Source organism: Grus americana, chromosome 2 (assembly GCF_028858705.1).
Source record: "Grus americana isolate bGruAme1 chromosome 2, bGruAme1.mat, whole genome shotgun sequence".
Taxonomy (NCBI): Eukaryota; Metazoa; Chordata; class Aves; order Gruiformes; family Gruidae; genus Grus; species Grus americana.
The window spans coordinates 157,384,870-157,404,627 of NC_072853.1; the positions used below are offsets into that span (position 1 = coordinate 157,384,870).

Sequence of the window (19,758 nt, forward strand, 5' to 3'; positions counted from 1 at the left end):
GTAATTAAGAGTACTGGTACGTCAGTGCTTTTTACCACGTTCTCCAGGTACGGGCTCAGTGTCAGTTGGTACACATTGGTGCTGAGCACGGGCACAGCACAGTATCAACTGCTCTTTTTTATTATATTAAGATTCTGCTACCTCTTCATGGAAACATACACCCAGGGTTTAGCGACATACATACCAGAATTGCCACAGCTTGTTTGGAAGAGGAGACGAGAGGAGAATCATTTGAGTTGGAAAAGCCCCTTAAGATCACCGAGTCCGACTGTTAACCTGACGCTGCCAAGCCCACCGCTGGCTGAATGCAGAGAACACAGGTGAAAATAGAGCTACGCTGGAAGTTGTTCAGCAGGCGGGGAAGGAAAACGGGGCGCAGGGTGTGGGAGTGCTGTTCGTCTTTCTGGTGCCTGCCTTGAACGCATCACCCCTTCCCGCTTCCCCGGTAAAACGGGGACGCGAAGACCTGTCTCCATGGAGCGCTGTTAGGACGAATAAATGCTAAAGCACCTCGCCAGCCTCGCCCCGAAGCCACCGTACCTGCGCAAAGCGCTGGGACAAGGTCGCTCCGGGCCCGCAGGGGAAGGCGGCGGAACCGCCGGCGCGGAGCCCGGGGCGGGGCGGGGCGGCCCGGCCCGTTGCGCGGCCGCGGAGCGCCCCGCGGAGCGCCGCCGGCGCTAGGGCGCCCCCTGGGGGCCGGCGGCGGGTGCGCGAGGCGGCGCGGTCACGTGGATGTGACAGCGGCGCTGTGCCTGGCCAGCAGCAGTCGCGGCAGCGGCACCGCAGCGCCAGGCGCCGCCGCCAGCCCGAGCCGGGCGGGGAGGAGCGGGCCGGGGCCGGGGCGCGGCGAGGCGAGGCGGGAGCCGCCGCCGCGGTGCCGGGCGGCGGGGGCCGGGGGGTGGGCCGGGCCGGGCGCGGCGGGGAGCCGATGCGGAGCGATCGCGGGCGGGCGGCGGGAGCAGCCATGGCGGGGCCCCGCTGAAGGAGGCGGCGAAGGAGGAGGAGGAGGAGGAGAGGGGAGGAGAGGAGAGGAGAAACCTCCGCATTCCCTCCCTCCGCGCCCCGTCCCCCCGCGCGGACCGCCCGCTCGCCTCTCCCCTGCATGCCCGGCTGAGACCGCGGGGAGGACCCAGCCACCCGCCGCGGCCCCGCCGCCTTCCCTCTGCCCGTTCAGCCGCGGACAAAGGGGGAGAGCGGGGCAGCCAGAAGAGGGGAGAGCCCGTCCCCGCTGCGCGAGCATGGCGGACCGCAGCCTGGAGAGCGTGTCCCTGCCCCTGGAGGTGCGGGCCCGGCTGGCCGAGCTGGAGCTGGAGCTCTCCGAAGGTAAAGGGGCGGCGGGGCGGGCCCGGCCCTCGCGCGGGCGGCGGTCGGGGCGGGCGGCGGTTGGCGCGGGCGCGCGGCAGCGGAGCGGCAGCCCCCGGCCCGCTCCCCCCTCACACACCCTCCGCCCTGCGGCCCTGCTGCCCGCCAGGCTGCTGCGGTGCTCGCCCCGGCCCCGATGGCGCCCGGGGCTCCCCTGACGGTTCCGTCCCCCCCACCCGCTCTCGCCGGCGGGCTGGCGGAGGATACCGGCGCGGATGTTTTGTTCTACCTGTGAATTCCCCCTCCGCTCTCCGCCGCGGCGCTGGCGGGAGAGGGGCTCTGGCGGCGGGGCTGGCCGCCCCAGCCGTGCACGCTGTAGTGCGGGAGGTGGAAAAATCCGTAGGGCTGGGTCGGAGGGGTTCCTGCCCTGCCGAGAAAATGCAGCTTCACGGAAATCTGCCGTGTACCTGCGTGCAAAAAACCCTCCTTTGACCGTATCGAGGGACTCGCCACGAAGTCCGCGCAGTGTGCGTGTCGGTTGCAACAAAATGCCCCATGATAAGGTCGTTTTGGACAATACTAGTTAGGTCGCTTAGAGGAAACATTTTTTTTAATTGTGGGTTTGTTGGTTTTTTTTTTTTTATATGTATAATTGAAAGCTTGTGGTGGTTTTCTTGGCGCGGTTGATTTTGATGCTCCGCTGGTTCCCGGGTTGGGAAAGCTCTCATGCAAGCCGCATATTGCCGTTGCCGTGGCTGGGAGGATGAGCGGGAGCCCCAGCCCGCCCTCCTCTCCTCAGCCTGGCTCCAGCTCCCCGTTTCCATGTGTGTCAGCTCCGGTTAAGGAACGAGAGGCAGCAGCGATTAGTGCCTGTCAGGATCCCTGGCTGATGGGGATTGAGTGCCCAGAGTGCCATCAGTCTTGGAGACGATTTTAGTGTATCAGATGTAATCTCTTCCTCCCAGAGGAAGAGAGTGGGGGGTATTTATATATACTGATGCTATGGTCGGCTCTTTCCTTAAATGCAAATCTGCTGTTAGCTGCCACCTCCCCCCCCCCCCCTTTTTAATAAACCCCCCCAAATATCAGGGTTCATTCACCAGCGAGAGGCTACAGCACTTAACAGAAGGGGCAAATGACCCAGCATGTCCCAAATTAGTTATTGGAAGTAGTCAATATATTGAGCTGTCTGTCTTTCAGTCTTTTTGTAACGGTTTGTAAGGGCTCCAAGCCAGAAAGTAAAATGCGCTCGAGCCAGTTTCATCAGCAGGGAGGAGCTGATGTTGACATTGTATTTTCCTTTTAACGCTTTGAGGGTGAAGAGGAGAATGAGCTACTGGGATTGCTTGTGGCTCTCATTTCTGTGCCTCCCCCTCCCCAAGGGTGCCCTGACAACCTGAAATAAGAGGAGTTAAATACAATATTGCCTTTCCGTGATGCACTGCTTGTCGATTGGCCCCTATCGGTGGTAGTGAGGGTAGGAGGAAGGACTGTTTGTGTCATGGTATACTTAACGTTCTCGCTTTATGCAGAAAATGCTTCTTGGTGTGTATCACATCGTTGCCTACACACCAATGAGATACTAATTAAAACAGCTGTTAGTAAATGCTTGCAGAAGAGCAAAATCAAACTGGCATAGACCTTCAATAAGAAATATGCTAATTCAGTGTACTGAAGTTGTAATACAGTTTTACGGTGCAGTTTCTGTGGCTGTAAGCATGATCCAAGAAGGCTCTGAGGAAGTGGGACGTGGTTTGCAATTGGACATCTGTATCTGCACTGCTGTAACTTCCCTGCAGCTAGAGCTGGAATGAATTTAGCCCGCTGACAATATCTTTCCTTCTGTGCCACTGACGTTACACCCAGCAAACGGGATGGCTTGTGTTTTCTGACTGTAGCAGCCTAAACAAAGATCAGTTCGAACTGGGAGGCGGGTGGAGAAAGGGTCAGCATCCCAGTTTCGTGTCTTCCCCCAAGCTGCTCTTAATGTGCTCTTAGTCAACTACATTACAGTGCTCAGTGCCTGAGAAAATGAAATCATTCGCTGCTTAAAGCTCCTACCTTTCTGTCCCCATGTTGCAACTCCTGGTCTGTTTCCAAAACTAATCCCTACAGATAGTGGAATCGGTAATTTGTCCTCTTTTGTTGTGCTGTAGAAGACTGGTCATACTCTGGCCATGTTAACTCTGAGTTAAATGGTTTTTAAGGCAACTTTACACCCTGAACATGCAGCACCTTCCATATGTGCTCAACGACCATTATGAGCCAGTCCACTGGCTTCAGTGGAGTACATTTGCTGAGATACGCTTCTGCAGATACATAAAAGTTCACAAGACTGAGGTTTAACATGTGTTACACTTGTGATGTGTTAAGGTGTCTTTGCTGCCTTTGTGAAGCAGGAAACTGTTGAAGGCAATAGACAGGCAACTGCATGCTTAAACGTGTGTTCGGGTCTCATTGATAACATTGGCAGTTAAGTGAATTGTGCCTCTTTTTAAAGTGTTTTCCTGAGTCAGACTTGCTAGGAAAATGTTTTTCAAATGCTGGATATCTGAACCAGTTTGTTGCATTGTTTGTAAGCATGAGTTTTTCAGTTCTGGTGCTGCTGGATGTTGTGGGTCTTATAGCTGCTGCTTGTACACAAGCAACGCGGTTCTCTGGTGCCAAAACCTGTTAAGGACGGTGCAGCTTTAGGAACAGCTTCTGAAAGAATGCTGCTGCTTTGTGGAGGAGAGAGGAGCTCCAGCAGGATTATTGCAAGATCGTTTCTTGGCTGTGAGCTAAAGCTGTCTCCTTCCTAGCTCTTGGAAGTGTCTAGTGTGATAGCACAGGTCCTACCCACGCAATGCCTCTGAAAACCTAACGTAAAATAGCTGGTGTCCATGTCACCAGACAGCTAGTACTGTGTCACTAGCACAGCAGGCACTGTGCAGATGTTGTAATTACAGTCTTCACTGGTAGTCATCATACATTTAAATTTGGCCATGGTATTCCCCACCTCCCCACCCCCACCCCAACCCTTGTAGCCAAATTCTGAGTTCCTTGTTCAGCTGTGCACGAGGCCTAGCCTCACTCGTGGCAGGAATGCTGGCAGGAGAACCTCAGCATGTGGCTGCCGGACAGGTAGCGTGAGCTTTTTAGACAATAGGGCAAAGTGCCTTATTTCTTGTGAGTGTTTAGGCAGTTCTGCACTGCTTTGATTGGGAGGGAGGAGCAGTTTGTCGGCAAGGTGTTTACTTGGTGTTCTGCTAAGATTGTCTCTGTGGTTATTGTGGGCAAGCCACATGCCTTCTACCTCCCCTTTGTTGTGGTCTGAATGGGCTTTTTTATTTTAAACATAGCTATTTAAAAGGTACTATGGATGCAAATTAGGATAACCATTTCAGATTTTGTTAGTTTCATTATTATGATTTAGAAGGTGAAGATCAGAGTCAGAAATGCAGTGTCCTCAGTGCCTGCGTGTTGATAGCCTGCCCCACGCAGGGAGTAAGTAAGTGGTGGAGGTAGCAAGTAAGTGGTGGAGGTAGCCTAGCACTCTGATGAGCGCCGAGAGTGACTTTCACGTTGATGTGTTGGCATGTAATGTTATGTTCAGCTCAAGGCATCAATAGCACACTTCTTGATGGTGTTTTCATTTCATTTTGGGAGGGAGAAAATGCTTCTGTGTTTCTCAGAACATAGGGGTGCAGCAGCAGTTTGAATTTTGTATTAGAAGTTGTGGAATCATCCTTATCCCACCAGATTTCTGAAGACATTTGTTTTGCTGTGTTTGAGTGAATGTGCCTGATGCTGGCATGTTACAGACATGTTCTTTGACACTCTGTAGTAGTTTCCACTGAGCGTACTAAAGCTTGCGTTGCTCAAAACTGTAGCCCTTCTAGGCTGATGCAATCAACATGTCACTCTGCAGTAGTTGTTCTTTAGGGCTGCTTAGAATTTTACGAGGCTTTAGTTTTCTAACGATGTATAAAATTGTACTGGGTGGAAATAGATGAATCATCTTGTTTTTTAGAATAGCTTGGGGGTTGTTAACTGAAAAACTGATTTAATAAAACCAGGAGTCCTGAAATGTGCTCTTATTAAAAAAAAAATCTAGTTCTACAATCCCCCCATTCTTAAAAACACTTAGGAATTTAAAAAAAAAAAAGCCCCCTCCAATACTTTTCTCATTTTCCCCTCAATTTAAGGGTATACAAGTTTATATTGCCCTTCCAATTACTTCCTGAACCAAAATTAATTGGGAAAAGATGCTCTGTAGCTCTTCCAGTATTTTATCCAAGTGTCAGATAACACAGCAGAAACACTTAAAGAACCACAGACGCCACATGGAAAATGTGAAAACCATCCTGTTCAGAAACTATTCTCCCTGTATTCCATACTATACTTCTAGTCCCCTTCCATTTTAAATGTATGAGGCATAGCAGATTTTTTTTTCTTTTGAAAATCTGAACTTTTCTCCAATGATTACTTTCAAAAAAGTGTCATCAGTTCTTTAATAGAGTGGTTACTTATTCCCGAAGGCACTGGACACACACTCAGCTAATTAATTTGGTCCTCAGCTTTTGTTGTATCAACTGGCTCGATTATATTCAGTAATATTGTTGGTTTGATTGGGTCATTGTCTGGCCAGGTTTATTATTTTATTAGGAATAAGTTCTGTCTTTTGTTGTCTGCATGTAGTCACTGGGTTGGGGCCGGAAAACTGTAGCTAGCTCCTCTAGTTATTATTTCTCTATTACATTTGCCAGCTGACTCTTCACCTGTGGAGAGGTTTCAAAGTGTGAAAATTTCAATAACTACCACACCTCTGTGATTTGGGACGCAAAGTCATCCTTTTAATTCACTCCTTGAGAGATAGTGCTCTGCTTAGCAAGTAGGTATCACCTGTGCAATGACAAAGTGTTAATACTTTCTGAGTTTAGGTGAGAAATGAACTAAGAAATTCAATACTCAGTTTTGCTTCTTGTTTTTTGAGCTGTTAGAGTGCAGTTGGCTCATGTCTTCAGTTCTTTTTCTCTCAAAGAGAGGACTAATTTACTCAAAATACATAGAGCTGAAATTTTCACCTAAGTTACCTACAAGATCTAAGGCTTTAAGAAAATATACCAAATACCATGGGAATTATGATAAAATCAAGAGAGCTGGCAGCAGAAACTTTTTTCTTTGTAAGATGAAGCTCCTCTCATCAGCTGTTTTGTTTCTTGGATGCTGCTCAAGTTGGAGAGGGACAGTGACTTGATTATTTTAAAAACAGGTTAAATTTACTCATGAGTCAATAACCATTTGCATTTTAAGGCACTGGAATTTGAAGGTTGGTTTTGGAGTGGGTTTTTTTTTGTTTTTTGTTTTTTTTTTTTTTTAAATACATACCTACTTCTCTTTGCTGTGCTATGTGAACTTAAGGGCTTTTATTGGGTGGTGGTGTGTGGAAAGGATTCTCTGTCACTCATTCAGCTGAAGTACATTGTAATGCTTTGTAAAACACACTATGCAAATCTACAGGATGTTCCCAGAACAGCTGTCCTGAAGGCATGCTGTAAATATACCTTTATTGCCAGCTGATGTTGAGCAGGATTGATGCCCAAGGGTTACACTTAATAGATCATTCACATGATCTTTACTTTATTACACAATAGACATACTCGAAAAACTTTTCCCAAGGACGTGCGAAAATTGCCAATGGGGTGTCAGTTTTATAGGCAAAACAGGCAGTAAGCAATGTGTTTCTAATGAGAACACGCATTGTAAGGAGCTACCCTTTTCAGCTTCAGGGTACGTCTGCGTGATCCGTGCTGCACAGTGCAGGGAGCAGAAGCCAATGCTGCTTCCCCTTGCGAAACCAACAGCTGACACACACCTATGGTTGTGAGTCAACATGCTGCATTTCTCTAGAAGGGTATTGACCTGCCTTTGTTACTCTGAGGGGAATGCTGTCATTTTTGATTCAAATAGTCTTTATTCTAGCAACCCAAATATCCTTTGGTATCGAAGGAATTTAGGTTTAGCACACCTCTTTCCTTTGTGTTTAATTTTTCTCAGGGAAAAATATTTTCATGCTGTATAAAAGGCAGATATAATAAACTAATTTTTGATGCAGGATTTGGATTGGGAGCAGCAGAAAGATCAATGTTTCTCTGAAGGGACATCAATAGACTCCTTTAGGTTTTCATAGCTCAGAATGGATGTTTGTGGTGTGGTACAGAGAATCCTAAATGTACCATAGCTCTTCTATACTTAAAAATACATTGACTGCAGTTTAATTTTTTAAGAGGCTATTTGTGTAACGCGTCAAGCAGGACATATAATTTTTTAAAAATAACTGCTTTAATTCCCCGGCAACTGTCAGACAAGATGACTCACTGCAGTATAAGAATTCACCACAGCACATCACAGATTTGACACAAACTCTTAATCCATGTAAAATTATGCATGTATATTCCTCTACCTTCCTGGTGAATGTGCTTCATTTTTGCCAAACTCCTGATGATCCCATTCTGCCTTCTCTCCTCCTCTGCCTCCTTTTTTCCCCCCTTCCTTCTTGAGAACCTCCTTGCAGTCAGTAGCCCCAGCCCTGGCATCTGGATGCAGCAGTCTTTTCCTGGCTTGTTAAGAGCCTTTCCTGATGTTAACGACGCCCCCTGATTCTCTCCTTGACTGTGGTGGTGTGGGGGGCATTTCCAAAACATGGTTACTCTCTGCAGGGTTATTTCTGGTTTTCCCTTGTATTACTAAGGTAAGTGTCCACTAAAAAACTGGAACTGGTTTCGTTTAACTCCACTTGGTGAAATGCATCAGGGAATTGGTCATTTTAGGCATGTGTAGATCAATCAAGTTGTGGGGGTTTTTTTTCCAGTAACCTTAGCTAGGGCTTCTAATTGCTAGTTGCAGTATTACTTATCGTTAGGATTAAGTATAACTTTAAACCATGTATAAAACATGTTGGGGACATCACGATCTGCTGCAATAAAAAAAGCAAATACAGGAATAGGATTACTCAAAGCAATTCAACTTGAGACAGATGCTGGGAAGACCATGGCCATGGCTTTGGCTGGAGCCTCTGGCCACAGGAGAGGAGGCTTCTGCCCTAAAGCCCTGTGGAACAGCCTGTGCATGGCTCTCGGGCGGACAAAGGCATGCTGTGGTGCTTCTTGTAGTCCCTTTTCTGAGAACAGTGTTGGTTGCTGGTTCTTGGCAGGTTGACATGTAACTTACAGTGCTTAGAGCAGCATTAAATGCCAGGATGTGGATAATTGTCACATTATTTTACAGCCCAAGTTAACATTGAAAAGTATATGATGTCTGGTCTCGACCTCTTTTTAAGAGTATCACGTTAAATGGTTGGATGAGTAGAGAAAGAAAGAATTCTTATAAAGTATCTTGATAACTTGGAAGGGAAGGTGTTTCCTATGACTTTTGAAGGGGCTGTTTGATTTCCAGAGACTGAACCGGACCATTAAAAGGCCATATTTCAGGATGCTGGAAGTGGTGTTTGCTTTTACATGTATGGCTGGGTCTGCAGAATGGTGGCAGTCAATGAGGAAGAAGGGATTCTTCAAATGTTGTCTGCTTACATAGAAGTAAAAAATGGATGTTAGGACCTGTGTTTGGTCCTGTTTCTCTCTGGATCCAGAAACCATACCTCCATACTAACCATGACATCTGCAGTTTCTTCATTCGAATCTTGGCTTGATCTGTATGTAAGATTAAAATATCAAAAAAAGATCTTGTAAGTCTGGTCTGGTAGGAGCTGTTCAGAAACCAGGAAAATGTTTCTTAATGAACACTGTGACAAATACTGAAGTGTAAGTAATGGAGCCTGCTTTTTTGCCGGTAGACTGGTGGTTCAAAGTCTGCCTAGACTAGCAAAAGTTTAGAGACTTTTGGTTGGCTTAGAGACCCAAGTGTGCTGACACTCCTTTTCCTAGTGTGTGGATATCCATGTGTCCATAAACAGCCTGGCAAAATAAAAGAGACTTGAGCAACAATCTCTTCACAGAAGGCAGGCCTGGAATATCCGCTCTGTGTGGCCCCTCCAGATAGTAACGTACTATTAGCAGGATGATTACGGGGCTATTGCACCTATTACCTATTAATGAGAAAATAGACCAAATCGGTCTTTGGGATTCTAGTATCTCATTACGGAACAGCCCTGAAATTGTACAGAAAGTTTCCTTCTGAAATCCACGTTCTCTGTAACTACAGTCTCATACAGCTGTGTGCCTCAAGGTCATAGCAAATAATGAAACTTCACTTTTTCTTTTTTCGAGGGGATACCCTTAGTCACATTAACTCATGGTCTCAGGTTGCCTCAGGCGAGGTTTAGATTAGATATAAGGAAAAATTTCTTCACCAAAAGAGTGGTCAGGCATTGGAACAGGCTGCCCAGAGCAGTGGTGGAGTCATCATCCCTGGAGGTGTTCAAAAAACATGTAGACATGGCACTTCGGGACATGGTTTAGTAGACATGGTGGTGTTGGGTCGACGGTTGGACTTGATGATCTTAGAGGTCTTCTCCAACCTTAAGATTCTATGATTCTATGATATTTTTCATTGTTATAATTGCAAGGAGAATGAGCAAAATCTAGAATTCTGCGTGCTATGCTTCTCTTAGCCTTTTGAAAGAAATGTTACTCAAATAACACAATAATATTTTTGATGAATGCCTGAACAAATAAAATGATGGCATTGTGGTGACATGCGAACAGTTCAACTTTGGTAAGGAATCTTAAAATGGAAATTGTGTTTCAAATGCTAGACTTCTTTGACAGATGCCTGAGGATGAACAAACAACAGTTACCAAGTGAAACAGCAAAATGCAGAAACATCCCTATTCTTTCCTGAACGATGACAATGACAAACCCCTCTGCTGAATTCGCTGGAAGAGCCCAGCTTCATTTGCCATATTTTTAGTCTAAAAAAATTAATACATTGTTTAGAAGATGGTGTAAGTTTTTCTAAGTGTTGTGAAGTGAGGAGTTAACTTTTTTTAGGAAAAAATGAAAAAAATACTGTTGGACTGTAGAGTGATTTTTACTTCTAAGCAGGAAAATAACAGATTGGCAATACTTTTAATTGGCTCTACTTTTAATCAGCTCCGTGTTGTAATGGGGAAAGTTGGTTTGTTGCGTTGAGCAACAACAATGGGACTAGCAGGAATTAAATTTAATTTTTTATGATGATGAAAAAAAATCTTGCATTTTATGTTTATATATTTTATGCTGCTAAAGCATTTGACACATTCCAATCACAAGGTTTTATCTATGTCTCTTACAAACTCTGACTTTAGTCATATGAGTATCCATATCATGGACATGGGAGAGTTTGATAAAACAGTTCAGAAGAGATCTTGAAGAGTGAGCAAGAGTAGAGACATGGACATGGGGGATTAAAGCAGTCTGAGTAAACATTGTTAACGAGGAGAAAGATGGGGAGTTTATTTTGATAATTTGACAAACCTTGTGTTGGGGAAGGAGGAATACTTTCTCATAGTGCAAAGTTAGTGCAATGTTAGCAGTCAAAACCGCAAAAAGATCCAACTCCTAGGAATGGAAATTCCTAGGACAGATTCAGATTGGAGATAAGACAGAAAGTATTAATAAAGCTAGATAAACACTGAAGCACTTGCATAGAAAAGAATCATAGAATCATAGAATATCCTGAGTTGGAAGGGACCCATAAGGTTCATTGAGTCCAACTCATGGCTCCACACAGGACCAGCCCAATCAGAGCAGATGAGTGAGGGCGTTGTCCACACACTTCTTGAACTCAGTCAAGCTCGGTTCTGTGACCACTTCCCAGGGGAGCCTGTTCCAGTGCCCGACCACACTCTCAGTGAAGAACCTTTTCCTGATATCCAACCTAAACCTCCCCTGTTGCAGCTTCATGCCGTTCTATCACTGGTCACCAGAGGGAGGAGATCAGGAGAAGGCTCAACGGCTTTCTAAAAAAAATACCTACCCACTAGTAGACTTGATAGAAGGCCCCTTTCTAAGAAAAACTGAATATAAGAAGTTTGTGTATGTAGATAGATATGTAAACCACAGTATCTACCCTTGACCAGAAATATACGGGTTTAAGTGCAATAAGTACTTTTATAGTGGCATTTTTATAAATGTTGTAGTTCAGTATTATGATATATATTTTCCTGATAATTTGAAAAAACACTGCATCAGTTGCAAATTTCAGGTTTCAGTAGTTGACTAGTGATGACTTGACATTTACTTGCAGTAGTAATTTGTTTTAAATCAATATTGGACACTGTAAGGATGTGCATACATTACAGTTTGAGAGGATATCAAATGCAGCTGCTCTGATAATACTTGCTTAAATACTGACTACTCATATATTTACCTGTAGCTCAGGGGATTTCTGTATAAGCATGAAGTGGCAGAACAATAACATTTTTAAAAGTTCCCTTAAAATTTATTATACATATCTTGATCATTGGTTTTTACATAAAGGTATTGTCCTTTTTAATCATTTGTATAAAGAATAAGAAAGCACTTACTTCCTGCATCCTGTTCCCTGATACTTCAGGAAGGTGAGGTCTGTACTCAACAATGAAATGGGTTGCAGTAAAACAGCTAGTGTGTTATTTTCCTGCTTTAGTTGTATGTTATCTTTTAGCTTTCATAGAATAGATATGTATCATGGTGTATATTTTTGGTTAACAGATCTGTGAATATTGGTTTTTTCCTTCCCCTTTAGTGTTTCTTGAATCTTTTGTTATTATTTGTAAATCCGTATGTGATATCAATGCACCTCGAATCCATGCATTTCCAGCATACTAAGTTGCAGCAGAAACTCCTTCCTACTTTGAAGGCAAACCCAGTTCTCATTGGAAGGTTTCGTCAGGATGGCTGCTTTTTGTTCTGATGTCTTTGCTTTTGCCTCGCTGGCCAGTCATGGTACCTTGGATTCGCTCTGTGCGTTGTGGTGATAGGTGAAGGGTATAGGAGCAGTAAAAATGTCTCTGTGCCTTTGTGCTGCCATTGGAAGGCCTGTGGAAACTGTTTTGTTCATTGGTACTTTCACAAAGCTGGAAACTTTGACCTCCAGAGGCAACTACTTCTGGAGCACAGTGAAACATAGAGAACATATTCCTTTGTCTGCAGTGTGAGAAGATAGTTCCTTTTGCTTAGTCCAGACACTGTTTTTCTTCTTGAGCACAATGATGCGTTGGCAGGTATTGTCGCTGATGGTACTTCTAAGGAAGATGATGGCTCCTCGCAAGTCTGATATTTCTTCTTCAGGTTTGAAGGTCAGCCTCCTATATGTTTTTTGTTCCGCAAAGGATGCTGTGCGGCCGAGTGAGGGGAGGGGGGTCACCTTGTGGAAAAGTGAAGAAGCTGTGTGTGGGATGCCTTGAGCCAGAAATAGGCACAATGATGTTAAATGTCATCTTTGACTGCTGGACCTTTTAGAGACATTTGGTAACTTCTGGAAACCTGGTCTGTAACAGTTTTCCATCCGTAGCATACTTTTAGAACAAAAAGTGTAGGAAGCCTGGGCTCTTTCTTGTCAGTGCCAGTTTCTCTGTCCTTCTGGGAGGAATCCAGGCTGGTTCATGCACCAGGTTTTTGTACTATATAAAAAATATGCTGGGCTCTTCTCTGTCCTGGACGTTGTGCAAAGACCACAGCATGTCTGAAGCTTAAGAATTTCAATCTGAAGGCCTCTTACTGTATAATGGTTTTTGTCATTCCTAGGTGGTGGTCTGGCTTTGGCTGACCTGCAAAATGCTTTTCTGTGTATTTTGATAAGAAAATGTCACCTGCAGTGTTAGTTCTATTACACATCATTCAAAATATCAAATTGCATATGTATGTTGCTTCAGATGCACTTTGGCTCTTCATGATTGTAATTGGTTACTTCTGGTAAATAATAAACATAGTTTCAGATTTAACTTCCTTTATAAGCCATTCTGCTTCAGGATATACTAGAAATAACTCCAGGCCTCATCTGCCAACTTGTTCCTCTGTACCTTTTTAGGACTGAAGCAAATTGAGTATCTAGGACTACATTAGACTGAAATTGGGAAGAAAGAAGCCAACTCTAAAGAAGACTTGGCTTTTTTAACATGAACAGCTTAATGGTCTGAATTTTACACAGTCTTTTCAATTCTGTCATAAATCTGCTCTAACTCAGGTGCCCAAAGAAGTCTCCCCTTACTTCTCTGTAGATACAAGGTTGTTTTGCTAGTGGGGGCCTTGTGAAAAGTAATATTTTGAAAATAGTAGCTGACAGATGCTACCTAAATGTCTTATTTAAGTAATAATGAAACGTTATGTATGCTTCTTCATCAAAAATTGCTCACATGGGTATGTTAGGGTTGAGAGAGAGAATAAAACATCTGAGTAACCATATCCTTCTGAAATACTGTGGCATCTGTCTTTCTCCAGGCTCTTTTTGAAAATAGTGTATGACTGTTGTCATGGATGGGGCCACCCCCCTCACTGGTTTCTGCATTCCACCTCTTGAGCCCAGCAAGGACGATAAAGCAGCCACACCTCCTGGAGCTGGGCTCCTAGAAGTGAACAGTAGGAATTAGAATAAAATTACAATAGGAATTACAGTCAAGAGGGTCATTGGAGTCTCCCCAAAATAGAAGTATGGGAGTACTCTCAATGTAAAAGCTGAAGCTGCATTTCCAGGGGCTTAAATGAGGAGGGAGTATAAGTTTTGCCAAAATATATTCTTGTATTTATTTTTTCACTTAGAATGAAGTCCAGTTCACCTAAAAATAAATGCCAAAAACTATGTTGGCATCAGGTCTGCACTGCTGGGTGTACTTCCACTTGAAGCTATGTCTTTGAATAGTCAGAAACAATCTGTGATATTTAAGGATCTATGCCAGGGTGTATTTTTCTTCTCTTGTCTTTGTGTCTGGTCATTGCTGGTACTAGGAGAACATTTTGCATTTCAGACAAAGCCCTTACATAAATGGAACAACAGGCCAAGAAGTACTCCCAGTGGAAAGGTACAGACCCCGTTCAGGACTGGGAAACCAGTCCATATTGGAGAGGTTGTTAGCAATTTGCTGGAAGTAACTAGTGATCACAAAAGCTCTGCAGCATTTCTGGTCCTTTGTGGAAGGTAACACATGGTTGATACCACCTCTTCCTATGTGATAGAGAAAGCCAGTGTATGTTCCTCTTGCTTTCATTTTTTCCTTCTCCTCACCTCTCTGTTTTTCCCCCATTGTTTCCTTGTAACCTCTGGCCTTGGGGCTTCTCTCCAAAGGCATCTGGCAGGTCAGGGCCAGTCTGACATCCTGCCCCGTGAATTTCCGTCATCTGTCTTTCCACCAGTCCTCTTCAACAGCAGACTTGTGTGCAGGATCACGAGGTAGATAATTCACGTGATGCCTCCTTTTGCAATAGCTTTTCTTTTTCACATGTGAAAGAGTGCTCCTGAGACATGTCAGGACCAATGTGCTGAAAATTGAAATCCTTTATTCTCAAGTTGATTTAAAACAAATTATTGTCTTGGAGTAACAAACTTGTTAACTACTGAAACTCAGACTGTAGAGACACTAGCTGGGGCTCATGTTTGCTTTTTTGGTTATTGCTGTTTACTTCATCATGTTTGCTTAGAGCTAGATTAGGATATTCTCCATGCAGTGTGAGGCATTTATGGAAACATGCATCTTAAATTTCTTGAAATCTGATCTGGAGATAAGTCATGACATTTATTTTCTATCTAAAAATGTGTTTCTCTTAATACCCCTATTCAGTGTGTTGTGGTTTTGGGTTTGGTTTTTTTTTTTCTCTTTTTTTAAATGCACGTGAAACCCACACTAAATAAAAATACAGCTTATAGAGCCTAAAATTATAAAGGAACTACTTGCAAAGAGCTGGCAATACTGTCTACATGATGAAAGCCATTTAAATTGTTCAGGCATAAAGCATGGATTAGAAACTGTATCTTCAAATCATCTTTGCATATTTATGAGCACACCTGTTATATAAGCAGTGGAAAGTGCTGAGATTCCTCCTGCCCTGTGCCACGGTTAGCAGGGTGAAGAAAAACAAGATCATTTGTCAGTTTAAGTCTTTTAAATCCAAAGTGGAGCCTTATCTGCCTAATAGCCTAATACCAGAGAAAGATACTGTTTGTGTTCAGCAGGGCTGTATTCATGTGACTGTCAGTGGCTGAATTACTGCGCTCAGTTCTATATAAAGATTTCTGCTCCCACCCTGCCCCTCCCCGGCACCGTCATTTAGCACAATATGCAGCATGCAGTACGGCTATAAAACATCCCTGAAACACTGATGTCTCCTTTCACACTTGTATATGGAAAGGAAGAAACAAAGGGCCGCCTTCTTGGCTTATATTAACTTCCTAGCTCTGTTGGGTTCAGCGCCAGCATGTTACTTGCACGTATTTTCAAGCATGGTCTGTATTCAGAGAAAGAGTTGGGGGGTTGTATGATTGCTATATCCTGCAGCTCTTCTCTGCTCAGTGCAAGTGTTTTGCTCAGTTTAGACTTCGGTGTTAATTTGAGTACCTGCAAAATACAGTGCCCTGGGGAACTCAACTTGCAACAACAGTACTGAGGGTGCTACACCATGTGGGATGAAGCTAGCTTTTGAAAGTCCTATCCGATGTCCCTGCTGCCGTGCTACTGTTTGCAGGTGGGTCACGATTCCAGCAATGCCTGGGTTTACAAACAAAAAACCCAAACCAAAAGAAACAAGAAAACAAGAAGAGGAAGAAAATCTTGTGCATGTTTTTTTTTTTTTTTTTAAAGTTGGATCAATTCAGCAATCTGCTGAATTTACAAGTTTGTAAATAACTGCACCCTACTGAGAACAGGGATCTGAACAGTGTGGATGGAGGAAAAGACGAATCCATTGGGAAGGGACGTGTGTATAGAAACATCTTAATCAGGTTTTGCTGCTGGATAAAATATTTTGTATAACTACACTGTCTGAATATAAGGAAAAAAGTTTATTTTACCGTGAGGCACTAGCACAGGTTGCCCGGGGAGGTTGTGGATTCTTTATCCTTAGAGATACTCAAAAGCTGTCTGGACATGGTTCTGGGCAACCTGTTCTAGGTGGCCCTGCTTGAAAAGGGGGTTGGACAGGATGTCTTCTAGAGACTCCTTCCAGCATCAACCATTCTGTGATACGCCCTTAAATTTCCACTCTTTCACCGTTAAGTAATTTTGCGCTTCCCAGTACATTTCTTCTGGATTTCACACTGTACGTGGTCCTTGGAATCACGTGCTCAGCCTCTCCTGCAGTATGTTCATACCTACTATCACTGGCTCCCCAGCTGAGATCTTCCATTACACCAAGTTTTTAAATTTTGGTTGTAATTATGCCATGTGCGTGTTAGTGATAGTCAACAAAAATATGCAACATGGGAGGTGAAGCACAGATATTTGATTTTGAAACTGTTTCACTTAAAATAATGTTTCTGTTTTTTGTATGTAAACTTGATAATGGCAGTAAATTTACATCTTATGTAAATGATCTAGAATTCAAGTGTGGGTAACGTGATGATTTTAATACTGTCATTATGATCATCACTCAGGTATCTGACTGTCAATTAATCCCTATTTTTTTTTCTGTATGATAGAAGTATCTGCCTGTTTATATCTGTGGAAAAGTAGTTGCTTTGGTTCTGTCAGGAGCAGGGAAATGAACGGAACTGAATGGCTTTGAAAATCAGTTTGTTCGATTATTAACACCAATTTTAGTTATGAAAATATTTTGAATCTTGATATCTTTTATTATTTTTATTGAAACTTGTTTTGAGAGCTGCATGCAGCTGTAATCATACACTTAGATATCACATTTTTTTTCAAAGTTTCACGTCAGTAATACAATAATGAGTCCTCCTGACTGAGCTAGAAGGCAGTCACCAGATAACTTGGCATTGTAGAACCACCCCCTGTAAGATCTTACGAAAGCTGTTTGGTGGCTGTGGTCCTCAGTTGAATGTTTGGCCTCGCGCTATTAATTCTTTCCCAGCCACCAGGCTTTCTTTTCCTCTCTATAAAAAGGGAAGCTGGACTGTATTTTTTTGGGTGTGAACACAGCTTTTAAATATGGAAGAACTTCCATACCCACATTGTCTCCTGACTATTCACTGAGCAGCTGGACATAGCTTTTGCAAGAGAAAGTTATGTAGACTATGGTCCCAGTTCAGCAAAGCATTTTAAGCATGTGCTTCAGTCTCATTGATACTGCCAGTTTAACTTAAATCAAATTGTCACACATGGAGTGAGCATATCTGTCTCCTGCACGGAAAACCCAAATCTTTGGCCTTCATTGCTTGGTTTAAAAAGAGAGTCAGTGTTAATCAAGGGATCAACAGCCTTTCTTGTGGATTACTGTATGAAAGGTTAGAGACCTTAAAAGCATTTTTTTTCTAAATGATGCTCTACTATATATTTAACATTGTCAGGTCATTAGATGAAGAACGATAGAACTGCCCATGTCTGGTTCTCATTTTGTATGCTTTCTCTGGGCTTTATTGAATTTGTAGATGTAAAAGATTTTGGGTGATGATGTTCTTCATTTCTGCAGTATGAGGTTGGACGTCCTCAAACTTAGTTTGCTTCTGTACCACAGACTCAGAAACAGAATTGTTTATCACCCACGTTCTGTCTGAGGAGTGTCTTTGGTTGCCTTCAGGGTAAGGATAGTGATTGCAGGTGTCAGGATGGCAATACTGGACTCCACGACCTGAAATCTGGTTGATGTAAGTCAGTCAGAATCCTGTGCTGCAAGGTACAGTGGTAACCCCAGCTCTGGGATGGGCAAGAGAGAAAAGTGTGAAATCTTGTGATATTTGAGAATCTGCTTTAAAAATTAAACTAACCAGATAACAAAGAGAGAATCTACTTTTATTTCCTTGAGATACTGCATGTCAGCAGAAGAATACAATGTAATAAATGTTTTGGTGAAGAATACGTTCGATATGCTTGTGGTGAGTTGTCAGAAGTCATGTGTCATGGAGAGGAGTCTTCTGTCTGCAGCCACGCGAGTGCAATCCCCTTAAAAGCCCAAGGCAGGTCCTTGCATTCAGTATATCTGGTGCCTTGGAGTGACAGTGAGGAAATGAGGGATTACAGCAATTGCCTTTCCTCTGAAGTACAGGGAGATCCAGGCATCTATTTTCTGAAAAACGTTTTGAGTCTGCTTCTCTTTACCTTTTGCTGCAAGGCATGAAGAGGGAAGAAAGAACAAGGTTGGAGCTGTTCTTTTTTTTTTTTTTTCCCTAGTATTGCCTTAACAAAAGTGGTTCATAAGCCAATTACTGTCATCACCAGCCAAAGACAAAAATGCCTGTCTCCTGTTTTTCAGGGCTGAGTTTGCAGCTCAGGCATATGGAAAATATAGATCCAGCCAGGTAGTTTTCCAAAGACTGTATTCAAGCCATTCTCTTATAGGAAAAAGAGGCAGTTGAGGGATGAATGAGAAGATTTTTTTTGTTTTCTTTTCTGGATTTTCAAAATGTCAAACAAAAGAATGGGAGAGCCCAAGTGATAGGTATTTCTTTCTTTGTGCTTTGACATTGTATGGCAAAGGCATAAATTGTATCAGTTTTAGGAATTTTATAGCGTATTACTGTGATCAAGACATGAAATAAAGATTCTGTTCAGGATCACGGAATATGATTATGACTTGTTTTGCATTTTTTTCATCTTCTTGTTACTATCCATCATGGTGTTTTCATCAGTGTACCTGAGATCCACTGAACTTGGTATGAAGCATCACTATTTCCTCACTGAGTTTGTTTTGCTTCACTAAGCTGTATGAAAATGTAGTGGCAGCAAGGAGCTTGGTCCTCTTGGAATATCCCGCATGCGTGGTGGTTTACTCCTCTGTTACTGTGTTTCATAAGATCTGAATAACGAAAGAAGCTTTTGATTGTTTGTGCCGTAAAAGAAATGGTCTGCAAAGCCTAGTACAAAATTCTTGTTTGTACCCACTGCTACGGGGTGAGAAGGGTAAGAAGTTATTCTGTCACTGTAATGGAATAATTCAAATTTAGGCATAAAAGCGTATTTGGACGAGGATTCCATTAAAGGCTAAATGTGACACATTAGAGAACCTAAGAATTTAACTGTGGAAACATCTCTTGAGGCAATGATTTATTTTCGGTGATACTTAAGGAAGTAGCTTTTTAAATTGTAAAAATCAGTACACAGACGTCATTATTTTTACATGCAGTGTGTGTAGGCATATTTAAAGATGTAAAGGAATATACATGCAGAGAAGATGGGGAAGGAAAAACCTCACACACTGACTCCTCAGATGAACAAATCTTCCCACTGAAGGGCACAATATGGGAAGCAGCAGCTCCCTTAGGGACAGGCATGCGCAAGGTACCCCCGTTGTGAGTCATGGATTTTTCCTCAGCTTTGTGGCTTAGATGTGCAAGCCCCGTCCCCACCACACTCCCAAATCCTTAAATGACAGCTGCGGTCAAGGAGGA

At 43.4% G+C, this 19,758-nt stretch overlaps 1 protein-coding gene across 6 annotated transcripts in view; it reads left to right on the forward strand.

Annotated features, from left to right (window-relative positions):
- The first annotated feature begins 855 nt into the window (after positions 1-855).
- DIP2C (disco interacting protein 2 homolog C) overlaps positions 856-19,758 on the forward strand; it is a 329,448-nt gene continuing 310,545 nt past the window's right edge. For 2 of the 6 annotated variants that reach the window (XM_054815996.1, XM_054815990.1), the window contains exon 1: positions 857-1,323. Coding sequence is in view for 5 of the 6 variants with exons in the window: in XM_054815990.1 (XP_054671965.1) it covers positions 1,239-1,323 (85 nt within the window). In the remaining variant the exon portion in view is untranslated. Of the gene's footprint in view, positions 1,324-19,758 lie in introns of all 6 variants that reach the window. The other 4 variants (XM_054815992.1, XM_054815994.1, XM_054815993.1 and 1 more) reach the window with 3 other exon arrangements.